We start from the raw sequence: 12194 nt of genomic DNA, 5'->3' as shown, positions 1-12194 counted from the left end.
TCAGAGGATGTGTCCAGGTGGACTTTGCCTCTGTGCTCTGGGAAGGGAAAGACAGGCCCCCTAGGCAGAATGTGCCCCCACCCAGGCACTTCTCAAAGCAGTGAGAAGGGGTTTCCGTCAGGGACTGTGACATGCAAGGCTGTGCTGGGTGGGAGCGCAGCTGGAGGAGCTGCAGTCAGGCGGGGGCAGAGGGTGTGGAATGAGGCCTGGATTACCTTACCTGTTAGACCTTCCCTCTCTGGCACACATGTGCCACATGGCTGCCTTCTGCACGCCTCCCATCCGCACACCCCTGCAGCCTCTCAATTACCTCTCCCCTCTCCACCTCCTCGCCTCCCTCTCTGTTACCCGGCCTCCCATGCCCTGTTGCCCACACAGCCCCGCATGCTCTCAGACTACAGTTTTAATATACAGAACACTGGTAAGTGGCCACTGCCGTAACATACAGAGCTAGCTCATTTTACCCAAAATAAGCCTAAGAGGTCAGCTGCACAAATGTTCCTGAGCATCATCTTAGCCTGCCTCTCGTTCTGTACATCACACCCTTGCAATACCGGGTGAAGTGACCGAGTCACTGGAAAATCACATGTGCGTGGCCTGAGTGCAGGGTGCTGGCAGGTGGGTTACCTAGGGGCTGGGGCAGTGTACTCCTGCAGAGTGAATGGTGGTTACTAATTTTTAAGAGTTCTCCAGTGATGCACCTGGGCCCCATTTCTGCAGAGTGTTCTGGAGTTGTTTGAGTCTCACTGTCTCTCTGCTTTTCTGCCCACGTCATTAGATGGTTCTCCCGGTTGATGAGAGCTTGACAGAGGCACTGGGAATCCGATCCAAGTATGCTTCGTTGCGAAAAGACACTTTACTGAAATCGGGTAAACAGCTCCCTCCGTTGGCACTCTTGCCACTCTTGTGAGCATCCACTCGGGCCACACTCACCCTTTCCTCCCTGCCCGGTTGGATTGTCGTGGCCAGGCGCCCCGGTTGTCACCTTGTCACCTCCCTGCCGCGTTTGTAAGTGCCATGCTTTCTGCCGGCATGTGGAGTTAGCAATCCTCCAGGGAAGGAGTGGGGGAGGTGGTCCCCTCCTTCATTCCACTCTTCCTCCTTCCTCGTGTTACCTCGTTTGGTGACTGACCCTCCACGCCCCCGCCTCTGCACTCCAGAGTCAGGTCCGCATCTTGGGACCAGAAGATGGTGTGTCGCGGGGGAGGAGCAGCTGGGCTCAGTCACTTGGGTGGGCTTCAGCTGAAGTGTTCGCATTCTCTGGAGAGGAACAGTGAGAAGCAGGGTTGAGGGCCCAGGGAGGAGGGCCTGCATGGCAGCTGTGTCGCTAGCTTACGCGTGACCTATCTCCTCCCCATCACCCACCCCAGTGTTTGGCGGTGCCATCTGCCGCATGTACCGGTTCCCCACCACGGACGGCAACCACCTGCGGATCCTGGAGCAGATGGCAGAGAGCGTGCTGTCCTTGCACGTGCCCCGGCAGTTTGTGAAGCTCCTACTGGAAGAAGATGCGGCCAGGTGAGGCCCTGTGGAGAGGTCGCCCGCCTGCCCGTCAGTCCTGGGTCATCTGCCCCCTTCTTTCCAGGAAGCTCTTAGATGTGGCGAGTAGAGCACTGGCAGCAGAGAGGGGCTTCAGACCCAGCCGCCACCACCTGCTTGCTCTGTGGCCTTGGCTTGTCGAAGCCTGTGTTCGCGCATGTGTCTCTTGAGTTCCTGTGCGAGGCCACCACCAGACAGGGTGCGGGAAGCACCAGACCTGGGTCCAGCACACAGTGCCTGCCCCCCTCCCTTCCCCTCTCCTTTCCCTTCTCAGTTGGCCTGTAGAAAGTTAGGAGTGGCCGGTTGTTCCTGGGTCCTGGCCGCCGGGTCAGCAGCTTCCTAGGGTAGGGCCACAGTGATAGGGGCTACAGAGAGCTATGTGTGACCCATTGGGGCCCTCCGGTCCTCCATATCTCTCAGCCAAGGGCATGTTCCATTGATCACATGGTGGGGAGAAGCCAGAGACCTGGCTCAACCCCAGATCGCAGTGTGTGTCACCAGTCTTCCTCAGAGGTCATTTCTTCTCGCTGTCCTAAGACAGAGTTAATTATGCACACAATATAACAAGTGTGATAGGACACAGTTCAGTCAGGATCTCACTGTTCAGATAAGCTCTTTTAAAAAATTTTTTATCTTAGAAAAAACTCAACCTAAGAATAACAAGAATAATGCAACAAGCTGCATTGTCTGTGTATTTATCTATATACTATTTTATAGTTATTTTAACTTTAAAATTTTTCCTTTCAGCTTTTCCATATTTGTGCAAATTTTCCTAGCTACCATCTACATCTGCACACTGTTCATGTTGTAATTTTAATTACAGCGTAAATTCCCATTATTTGGTATACTAGGTTACAACTTTGAAGAGTTTACCCATTTCTTAAGAACTTTGGCTTTGAGGGTTTTGTTGTGTTTCAACATCAGTTTCACACACGTGGCTGGTGGTGTGTGTGGTGTGGGAGGCTTCTTGATGAGTGAGACAGGCCATGGAAGATAGTCCCTCTGGAGAAGTGGGGCCACGCCCCGACCCCCAGCTGCATGAGCTGTGTGCAGAAATCAGAAGGGGTGGCGAGAAGGAGGGTGGTCCAGGCAGGCCTCTGTGAGATGGTAACATTAAACTGAGACCGGAGGCACGAGAAGGAGCAGAAAAGACGGGCAGAGACAGCAGAGAGGGTCTAGTGGCAGCCATGCAGCCGGGGCTCATGTGCTTGTGAGCAGACCCTGGGCCACAAGCAGCTGCCAGTGTAGGTCTCACTGCAGCCTCGCCTGCGTGCACACTGTTTTACTTGAATTTTGCCATTTTCATGATAAAATGGCACAACTTTTTTTTTTTTTTTTTTTAACCATGGGCCATCTAGTAGATTCCATTAAATTAGCTTCTCCCGCTCCCAAAGAAAAATATGCATAGTATAAAAAAACAGTGTCAAAAGGCTTTTAACAATGGCATAAATCTTGGGGCCCTCTAGTTTCTGATCGGCTTCTAAAAAATAACCACTTTTAACCATTTTAGTGTTTTTCACTGTATTTCTAAATAAACGTATAGTGTACACTCTTAATCGGTTTTGGGGATTAGGTACTGATTCCCTGCAGTGAGGGTTTTAGATCTTTTGTACTTGCCCGTTCCCCAGCTTCCTAATATGGTTATCTTTTTTTTTTGTTAAGTCCATCTTGTGTTTTCATTATTCTGATTATGTAGCTATTATTTGCTGCTGAGCTAAGACAGTTATGTTTCAGTTCTTCCACAGCTTTATTTTTCTGGAGGTGACAGATCCTTTTTTTTCTTCTCTTCTCCCTTTCCCTGCCTTCATGCTACTTCTGGGTTTAAATAGCCCATTACCCACATGGAGAAAGAAATCATAACCAAAGTTGCCAACCTCCTATGGCCCTTGTCCCTCTCCCCGAAGGACAGGGGGACAGCCCCTCTGAGACAGAGGGGGCTGGGTGAGCGCAGCAGAGCATGGTCATCCTGTGCCAGCCAGCTGTGGACCACCACTCGGCAGCTGCTTTATGTTCTGCAGCAGTGTTCTTAGGGGTAGGGCAGAAAGGCCCAGGCCTCCCCAGAACACGGGGGGCAGTGAGAAGCTGTCTCATAACTGTCTCTGGGAGAGACAGAAGTGAGTGAGATGGCCCCGAGAAATGGCTTATGGGCTTCCACTCATCTCATCTTCCAGGAGGGTCCCACGTGGCCTGTGTGGGTCCGGACAGGGAGCCACTCCCCTAGAGCCCCTCTCCTCCACTTAGTTTTCCCCAGACATTTGACAGAGTTTCTGTGATGGTGAGTAGTCTGCCAGTCATACAGCCATTCCTCCTAGAGTGGTGTGTCATGTGCCGCTGCTTGCTCTGTGGACCTGCAGTGTGGCTGTTGTCCAAGGCCTTCCCTGGCATTGACTGCACTTCCATGTCCACTCGTTCTCCTGCTTGGTTGGGATGCCGCTGCCTCTCCTAGGGAAGAGAGCCGGCTCTGTGGCCTGATAGTGTGTGTATGTGTGTGTCTGCCTTGCAGAGTGTGTGAGCTGGAGGAGTTGGGGGATCTGTCCCCTTGTTGGGAGAGCCTCCGGCGCCAGATTGTCACTCAGTACCAGACCATCATCCTCACATACCAGGAGAACCTGACTGACCTCCATCAGTACAAAGGTGGGTGCTAGGTCTTCGTTTTTCCAGCTAGGAAACAAGAACCTGGCTCAAGTACTCTCCCTGACAGATACTCTAGTGGGTTTTAAAAAATAGGCTCTCATGTAGGTGTGAATTCTTCCGAATGTGGGTTTCTCATAAGAAGACAAGTAGAATTGCATTGAAAATTCCTTCTATGGTGTCTTCTGCCAAAACAACTCATGTAGGATGGAATTTAGGAGAGATGAAATCATGGGCTGTTGGTTCATGTTATTTTTTTATCTTGGTCTAAAATGCCCAAGGGAAATGCCCCAGAAGACATAAACTGTTTGCTTTGACACAGAGTGGTTTCCTAGATTTCCCAGTTTAAATATTCAACAGTCCTCTATTGAATATCCAAAAAGTTGGAGAAAGTGAAGTATAGACATCTTACATTTCTTCTTGAAAAATCCAGTTTGATTTTCAGAATACTCAAGGGATAGATTTAGAAGACTTCTCTTAACTTACTCCCTTTTTATTCCAAAATAAAATAGATTTTTTTTTGTTTTTTGTTACTTTATTCTCTATCTTGGTTCTTTCCTCCCCCACCCCCAACTACATTATGGAATTTCAGGGTTAAAAGAAAATGTAAGTCCTTCATATTAAAGTTTTGCTACAGAGCGAATGAACCTGTTCATGAACTTGGCTGAGAAGAAGCCACATGCAGTTACGAGGACAAGATGATGGTTCCATTGGGTTTGGTTTGAATCCGAAGGGCAGGCGTAAGTGTATTGGCAGCATGTAGCTGAAGATCCTTAGGGACCTACCCATGCTGGATACCTGTTATCTGGGAAAACAGGAAATCCACATGAGCCTGAGTTTTCCAGAGCAGAGCATCTCAGCTGTCAGTATGCATCCTGGTCCCTGAAGATCTTGCTACAGTGCAGATCTAGCATCCTACATTTTCATCAGGCTCCCAGGGTGCCACTGCTGCTGATTTCTGGGCCCCCTGTACATATCAGGCCCTGGAGGGCAGTCTCCTAGCACAAAATGCAAAGCAGACAGTGGCTGTTCTGCATTTTGTATGCTGGTATGATTTACCTTTTATCACTAGAGTGAAAGTTTATTTTTTTCTTCTGATCGTCAGTTAATTTGCAGTCCCTTTCTTTTCTAGGCATGTAGTTCTTAATTAGTATTGGATTCTGATCGTAGAAACAAGATTGCAGATATCAGTTAAACATCATCCACTCTCCTTAACCCCCTGAGTAGAATCAAGGGAACACGTTTAGGTCTGTGTTTCAGAGGGCCAGGATCCATGCCATATAGCATTTGTTCATCCTGATAGATCTGAGGTGATGAGCAGACCTTTTCATCTCTTTGTGGACTTGAGACGTGTTGCTCTTACTGAACCAGTTTCTTCGCTCTTGCATGCTGGCGGTCTCCGGGGTTGGAACAGGCAGACCCTGGCATGGGCCCATTTGCTTTTTATAGCAGTGCTGACATAGTGTTGCACAAAATCAGTTTTTATGTCAGACTTCTCATTTGAGAGATGAGTCATGGGGGCGCTGGTAACCATAGCCTTCTGAAGCTGCTCCTACCTGGCCCTGCTCACCAGTTAAGCCCCTAAAACCAGTCTTCTGGCCAGTGGGCAGCCCACCCTCCAGTGTTTGACCCAGCCTACCATCTGGAGACAAAATGTACTCACAGGCACCTCAGAATTTCCTTGGCCACCACTAGCACGTACCTGCTTACATGAAGCCGCTTCCTCAGAATTTTCTGTCCTACTCGCCATTCCTGAATGCAGTGTACATGTCAACAGCCCTTGTTTTCTCGTATTGTTTCTTAGGTCCCTCGTTTAAAGCGAGCAGTTTGAAAGCAGATAAAAAGTTAGAATTTGTTCCCACAAACTTGCACATACAGAGGATGAGAGTTCAAGACGATGGGGGGTCAGGTAACAATTTTTCTGTTCCTCTTGCTAAATCACACTTGACTTCCTTTCTCCCCGTGTGCTTGGTCCCCAGGCTGCCCCACACGTGTGCAGCCTTCCCTGTGTGTTCTTCTGTCTGGCAGCTCAGATAAGAGACGTAGCACAGGACCTCTGTAAGGTCTTTATTCCCTAGACTTTTCCCTCCCTTTGTCCCTTCCCCTTGTCCACCCTTCCTCTAGCTTCCCTTTGTGTTTCTGTGGCAGCAAGTCACCTGTCAGTTCTCCTTCCCAAGGAGGATGCAAACTAAGTGTTGCCAGTGATTGCCTTCGGCCCTTTATGGCCCTATCTGGAGATGTGTAGGAACCCTATACCCCCTGAGATAATGGTGCTGGGCTCCGGGGGTCCTCAGACAATCCAGGCTTTGGGACGGGGGAATAGGCTGCTTGGAAATGGGCTGGAGGGGCAGGGTCCCAGAGTTGCGTGCATATCCCTGTAGCTGGCTTGTCCACAGGCCTGAGCCCAGAGTAACGGAGGAGAGCTTTCTGTCATTCAGATCAGAACTATGATATCGTCACCATTGGAGCGCCAGCAGCACACTGCCAAGGTTTTAAGTCAGGAGGTCTCCGCAAAAAGCTGCACAAATTCGAAGAGACCAAGAAGCAGTAAGTACTTGGAGGGTGTCCGTGGACCTTGTACAGTTGTCTGGTGCTGCCTAGGTTAAAAAAAAACAAAAAACAAAAAACAAAACGTGACAGCAAAAACATCCAGCCATCCAATGTGCTTTTGTGTGGCGGGAGGAGCTGCCTGTGGCCCCTGTGCTTTTGTGTGTGCGACTGAGCTGGGGAGTGAGGAAGGCACCTGATAAGTGGTCCTCACCCTGCAAGTGAGCAGTGGATCGAAATCCCCCTGGAGGTGGCCAGCCTGTGTGGACTCTCCACTGGCTCAGCTGTCCCTTAGAGCCCCTGATTTGTCATGCCACGTGTGTGGTCTGTGTTGAATGCCACAAAGTGTGAAGCCTACAGGAGATTGCTTCCTTTCCTGAAAGGATTGCAGGGGTAGGCATTTCGGTTTTAGGAAAGCTGGAGTGGGGTGGGTGTGGGAGGGGAGCTGGGGCCCAAACAGGGAATGGCCAGGTGGGCAGTTGGAGAAGGGCCTCGTGGAGCATGCAGGGAGGTGTGGTGGAGGCATGAGGCATGGTACTTGAGGAAAGGAGCTGAGCAGGAAGGCTGGCCTAGGTGGCAGCCTGCTCAGTGCAGGGCCACACGCTGATGTCCAGGAATGCAGGGGTGACAGAGGTAAGCCTGGCCCCAAGGGGCTCCCAGTCTTTCCTGGGAGCACACAAGTTCATAGCAGCATTTGGAGCAAGCTGTGCCATGCCTGGAGCAGGGGTGACGGAGAGAGAGCCATAAACCTCAGCTGTTGTGTTGGATATGTGGGAGGCATTGGTGATCTTCCAGAATGTCACCCGTCAAGATTTAAATAGATGAGGGAGGCAAGTGTGAGAAGTAGGGGCGACGAGAGTAGATGGTCCTGTGAGATCCGTGGACCATGGAGTAGAGGAAATAGCACGTAGGTGTCTGCCTGGGGAGAATGGTTATTGCTTGATTATGTGTTCAGGCTGATGGGGATGACGACAGTAAAGAACTGTTGGGAAGAGAACATTGATGGAGCTAGGTTTTGGAGATCCAAAGGCCAGACCAGGCAGGGAGTCCTAGAAGGTGGGGTGCAGAGAGATCCTGGAGGAGTGAGAAAACAGGCTGAAGATACTGTTGAACAGCCTCTGCAGAATGTAGAGTTGGAAGTGTGGGACTTAGCCATGGAGAATGGAACAGCTGGAGGAAAGTTGAAGCCAAGCCCCAGGAGGCTTCAAGGGAATCGGCAAGGCAGCCAGGTGGAGAGCTCTAGCACCTGCCAGGGAATCAGAGGCTCTGTGCTGTCATGGCCAGAAGTCAGGACGCAGCTTGAGAAAACTGCCCGAGGACCAGATCAAGGAGGGGGCGGAAGGTCAGGGACAGTGGCCGTTCACTGGACCAAGGGGATCAGGGATGCAGCTAGGAGCTTTTCTGCCCATGGGGCAAGGCTGGAGGGGTGAGCCTGCAGGTGGAAGAGGGTGTTCTATGAGACATTATGGCTCAGATGTGTGCACAGGGGTCCCAGAGCCAAGTGAGCCCTGGAGGCAGCAGGAGGAAGAACCTGAAGTGGCCAGTGGTTAGGAGGAGGAATTTCAGCTGGAAGATTGGGGCAGCATCCTAGGGAGGCCCCCAGACAGCCCACTTAGCTAGATAGATCCCACCAAGGGTGTCTTCCTCACCCAGACAAGCCAGACCCACCTGAGGAGTCACTGACTCTGCTGTTCCCTGGGGATTATGATGAAGAGGAAGCTTCCTATGCTCCCCATAGCCCCCTGCACAGCCAGCCAAGAAAGCACATGTCTATCACTCCATTGCGTTTGGCTGTGTGGGGGTGTGAGTGGGAGATTGGAGGATGCCATGGGGGCTGTGGAGGGGAAAGCCCATCAGGAGAGGGCACCACTGGCCATCACTGTCTCACAAAGGCCCAGATGTGGATACCTGACTGCTCCGTCTGTTGACTTCAGATCTCCTTACTTCCACAATGCCTCTGGAATGTTTTTCAGTCTTTGTTTAATTTCCTACTAATGTTATAAAGCCACCTGTAGAAATGATTTTCATTATTTGAATTGTACTTTAAATGCAGATGTAACTTGGCCCACAGGCAGCATGTCTCCCTGGGGCTTGCGTACAGACGCGGACGTTGCTCCGATGAATGAGCTCCTAAGTTTTATGGTTCCTGTAGTGGGTACCTCAACACATAATTCCAAAGATTTTGACAAAAGATAACTTGGCTTTTTAATTTTTTGTTTTGCCTTTTGTGTTTGCTAACTGCTAATATTTCATTTTGGTTCTTTTCTTTAGCAGTTTTGAGGAGTGTTGGTGAGTTTTCTGTCTGTGGAGAGAGTGTCTGTTGGGGTCTTGCTCTCCTGTAGAGAAAGCCTGTGCTGTCCCCTCCTCTGTGAGGTGCTTCGGCCCTCGGTGCCACCCGCGGCCCCTGGTTATAGCCTCGTAGACAGAATTCTCTCTTCCAACTGCAACGTTCTTTGATAATGAATAGCCCACCTTCCAAATCTGGCAGCAGCTTGTTGCTGGGCGCACTCCCTGAGAGGACCCTGTTTTCTCCCAGGCTGGACAAGTTGCCAGGTGTTGGATTTCAAGTCCATCCAGTGGTGGCTCGGCAATCCCTTGCTGGCTTATTTTATAAGAATCTTAGGCCTTCAGTTTTCACCTTACCATCCTGTCTTATGGGAGTGAAGCCAGCTTCCATTTCTCATGAATATAATTTATGCAGATTTTTAAAACACTGTTCCTTGGGCCAGTTTTCCCCCTGAGGGCAAAGTAATAATTAATATAACCAAGGGACTTTTCCTACCAAAGAATTAGTTGGCAGCTAAAAAGCACTGTGTCTGCAGCCTGGTGGCCCCCCAGCTTTCCCGGGCCCTCCCCAGTCGTGCCCAGTGTGCTTGCTCAGGCGACAGCCAGGATTCTGCAGGGGCATTTTGCTTGGTGATAGGCCCCAGAAGTACCTCCAGCCCTCTCGAACTGTGCCATCTCAGAGCTGGGGAGGCTTGGGGCCATGGCAGAGCCCTGCCTGAGATGGGTACAGCAGGATGTGCTGAGACCTCTTGGGCTTTCCCCATTTCTAGGACTAGGACTGAGCACACATGCTTGTATATTCGCCATCATCCCCTAGTAGCTCTTTGAAATTTACTCTTCCACACCCCTCCCCCTGCCGTGTGCTTCCTGTGTGTAAGTCCCAGATTCCTGTTATTAGAACGTGACCTGTAAGAACACAAGGTGAGTAGAAGGCGGAGCTCTCCGTCGGGCTTGGGAGACTGTGTGTACTGGTCAAAGTGTACACAGCCATCTACATTCACATGCATATATCTATAGGAAGCACTAGAGATTGGGGCCAGGGAAGGACAGATCTTTAAAAATCCTGTTTGAGACTGGAATTTCTAAGACTCAATTGTCAATGGCAGCTATTCATTTGGAAGAGTGATTGCAGATTGGAAAGTAGTCATGTGCACATTGTGCTGTGAAATTACTTCTCAGATCACACAGGCTTGGTTGCGGTCTGCTGCATGGGCTTCTGGCAAATCCATCATGTTTTATTGTGGTGTGTGGGCTTGGGGTGTTGTTTCTTTCTGGGATGCTTTGGTTTTTGGGTTTTGCATGTTTATACCATAGTCTGTCAATGGAGGTTTCTTGGGGGCCTGCCTTCAGGGTCCAAAAAGCCCAGCAGGGAAGGGTCTCAAGTCCTCCTCTCCAAGAGAGGTGATGGAGGTTGTGCTCCTCCACCTTCTCCCTCATCTCCAAACCTCAGAGAGGGCAGCTCTTTAAGGGGACCAGTGAAGGCTGAGACTCCCATTCCAGCTAGAGCTCACAAGTTCAGATCGCTGGAGACATCCTCACTGGGGCCTTACATTCTGTGCTTCCCTTGGCTTCCTCAGATGGTCTAAAACCTACATTTATACTATTATATTGACTGAGGATCTTGGCCAAGAGACTTGGATGTATCATCTCAATCTAGAATGGCCAAATGCGTTAGCCAGGCCCCACACAGCCAGGACGCAGAGTCGGTTCTCTGGTCACTGGTGTTTGTAATGAATGCACAGGGGCTGGCCTGTGGCTCTGACCTCAGTCCTAAGATCACACAGGGCTTGGTGATGAGGGGAGGAGGAAGAACCAGGTGTTCAAAGCTCTGGCCTCTGGCTTGGCACATTCTTCACCTCTTCTTCATCTGATGGAACATTATTTTTCAAAGTAGAGAAGTGCTGGAGAAGGAAGTCTAGTTGTTGGGGTCAGAGGTGTGAGGAGAGAGAACTATGTGTATGTGCATGGAAAGTTTGAAAATTGGCCCAATGGAGAAACAGGTTTCTTGCGGAAAGTCTGGCATCCATGGCAGTCTGCCTTCCCTGAAATACACTGACCCCTTCTGAGATTAGCACACCCCGTGCCTCCACTCCCGTGCCGTGGATAAGTTGACAGGCGAGGTTCTCAGGTGAAATGTTATGAGCATTCAGGTGATTATTGGATTCAGTATCTGTTTATGCATTTATGTAAGAATACAGACCCCTACAAATAGAGACAAAAGACTTCACTGTGTTTTACTATTTCAGGCCCTCTACCATATAGACAAAAAGAATCTCTTGAGATTTACTTTTGCCCATTAATAGCTAGACTAGCATAGGAGAACATCACTGAGTATCAGAATGCTTTATTTAATGTTGGTTGTGGGCTGGGGTTGGTTTGGAGGCTGCTGCCATCCTCATGGATTTGAGAAGACCCCTTAGAATCTGTTCTTATCCTTTCTAGTACACCATCCAGCTGCCAGTCCATAATCTACATACCACAGGACATCATCAGAGCCAAGGAGATCATTGCCCAGATCAATACCCTGAAAACTCAAGTGAGTTACTATGCAGAGCGGCTCTCAAGGGCAGCTAAGGACAGGTCTGCCACTGGCCTCGAAAGAACCCTCGCCATCCTAGCAGACAAGGTAGGAGACACCACCCTGCTACATGTGAGATGGGGGCTCCCATGGGTTTCTGGAAACCTTTGGACACCCCATGTGCTTAGAGCCATCCATACAAAAGGTGACATTGGGATGACCTTGAGGATCTAGTTTGAGGTTTAGTTCTGCCAGAGGCCCAGGGTGGTTTGGTGATTGACCTGTGGTCACAGAGCCGGATGAGGGCAGGCCACGGACAGCACCCAGGGTGGGGGACTTCCAGCTGCTGCTTCATGCAGATGTGTCATCCCTCAAGTCCATCAGCTTCATTGTGGAGGCTGAGATAGTTCTGCAGCTTTCTTAGCAACTGCCTACTCAGTGCATTTTTGCCAATTTTTATTAACTTGGAATTTGAAAAAAGAAGTTTCTGAGTTATTGTACAGACATACAATAAAGGAAATATAGCTTCATTGGCTTACACATAATCAGTAAGCCATTTTTTAGTTGACTGATACTTGATCCTTATTAAAAATAAACAGGGACACCTGGGTGACTCAGTCGGTTAAGGATCCAACTCTTGATTTTTGGCTCAGGTCACGATCTCACGGTTCTG

General features: G+C 49.8%; 1 protein-coding gene across 10 annotated transcripts in view; it reads left to right on the top strand.

Annotated features, from left to right (window-relative positions):
- Nucleotides 1-12194, top strand: part of INPP4A (inositol polyphosphate-4-phosphatase type I A) — a 127235-nt gene that overhangs the window by 83291 nt on the left and 31750 nt on the right. For 6 of the 10 annotated variants that reach the window (XM_059406147.1, XM_059406143.1, XM_059406146.1 and 3 more), the window contains exons 9-15: nt 779-869; nt 1371-1518; nt 4043-4173; nt 5975-6079; nt 6609-6717; nt 8989-9006; nt 11446-11629. In XM_059406147.1, coding sequence (XP_059262130.1) covers nt 779-869; nt 1371-1518; nt 4043-4173; nt 5975-6079; nt 6609-6717; nt 8989-9006; nt 11446-11629 — 786 coding nt within the window. The remainder of the gene's footprint in view (nt 1-778; nt 870-1370; nt 1519-4042; nt 4174-5974; nt 6080-6608; nt 6718-8988; nt 9007-11445; nt 11630-12194) is intronic. The other 4 variants (XM_059406150.1, XM_059406148.1, XM_059406144.1 and 1 more) reach the window with 1 other exon arrangement.

This window comes from Mustela nigripes, chromosome 7 (assembly GCF_022355385.1).
Source record: "Mustela nigripes isolate SB6536 chromosome 7, MUSNIG.SB6536, whole genome shotgun sequence".
Classification (NCBI taxonomy): Eukaryota; Metazoa; Chordata; class Mammalia; order Carnivora; family Mustelidae; genus Mustela; species Mustela nigripes.
Note: the sequence above shows the minus strand (reverse complement) of the source record. Positions and strands in the feature narration are given on the sequence as shown.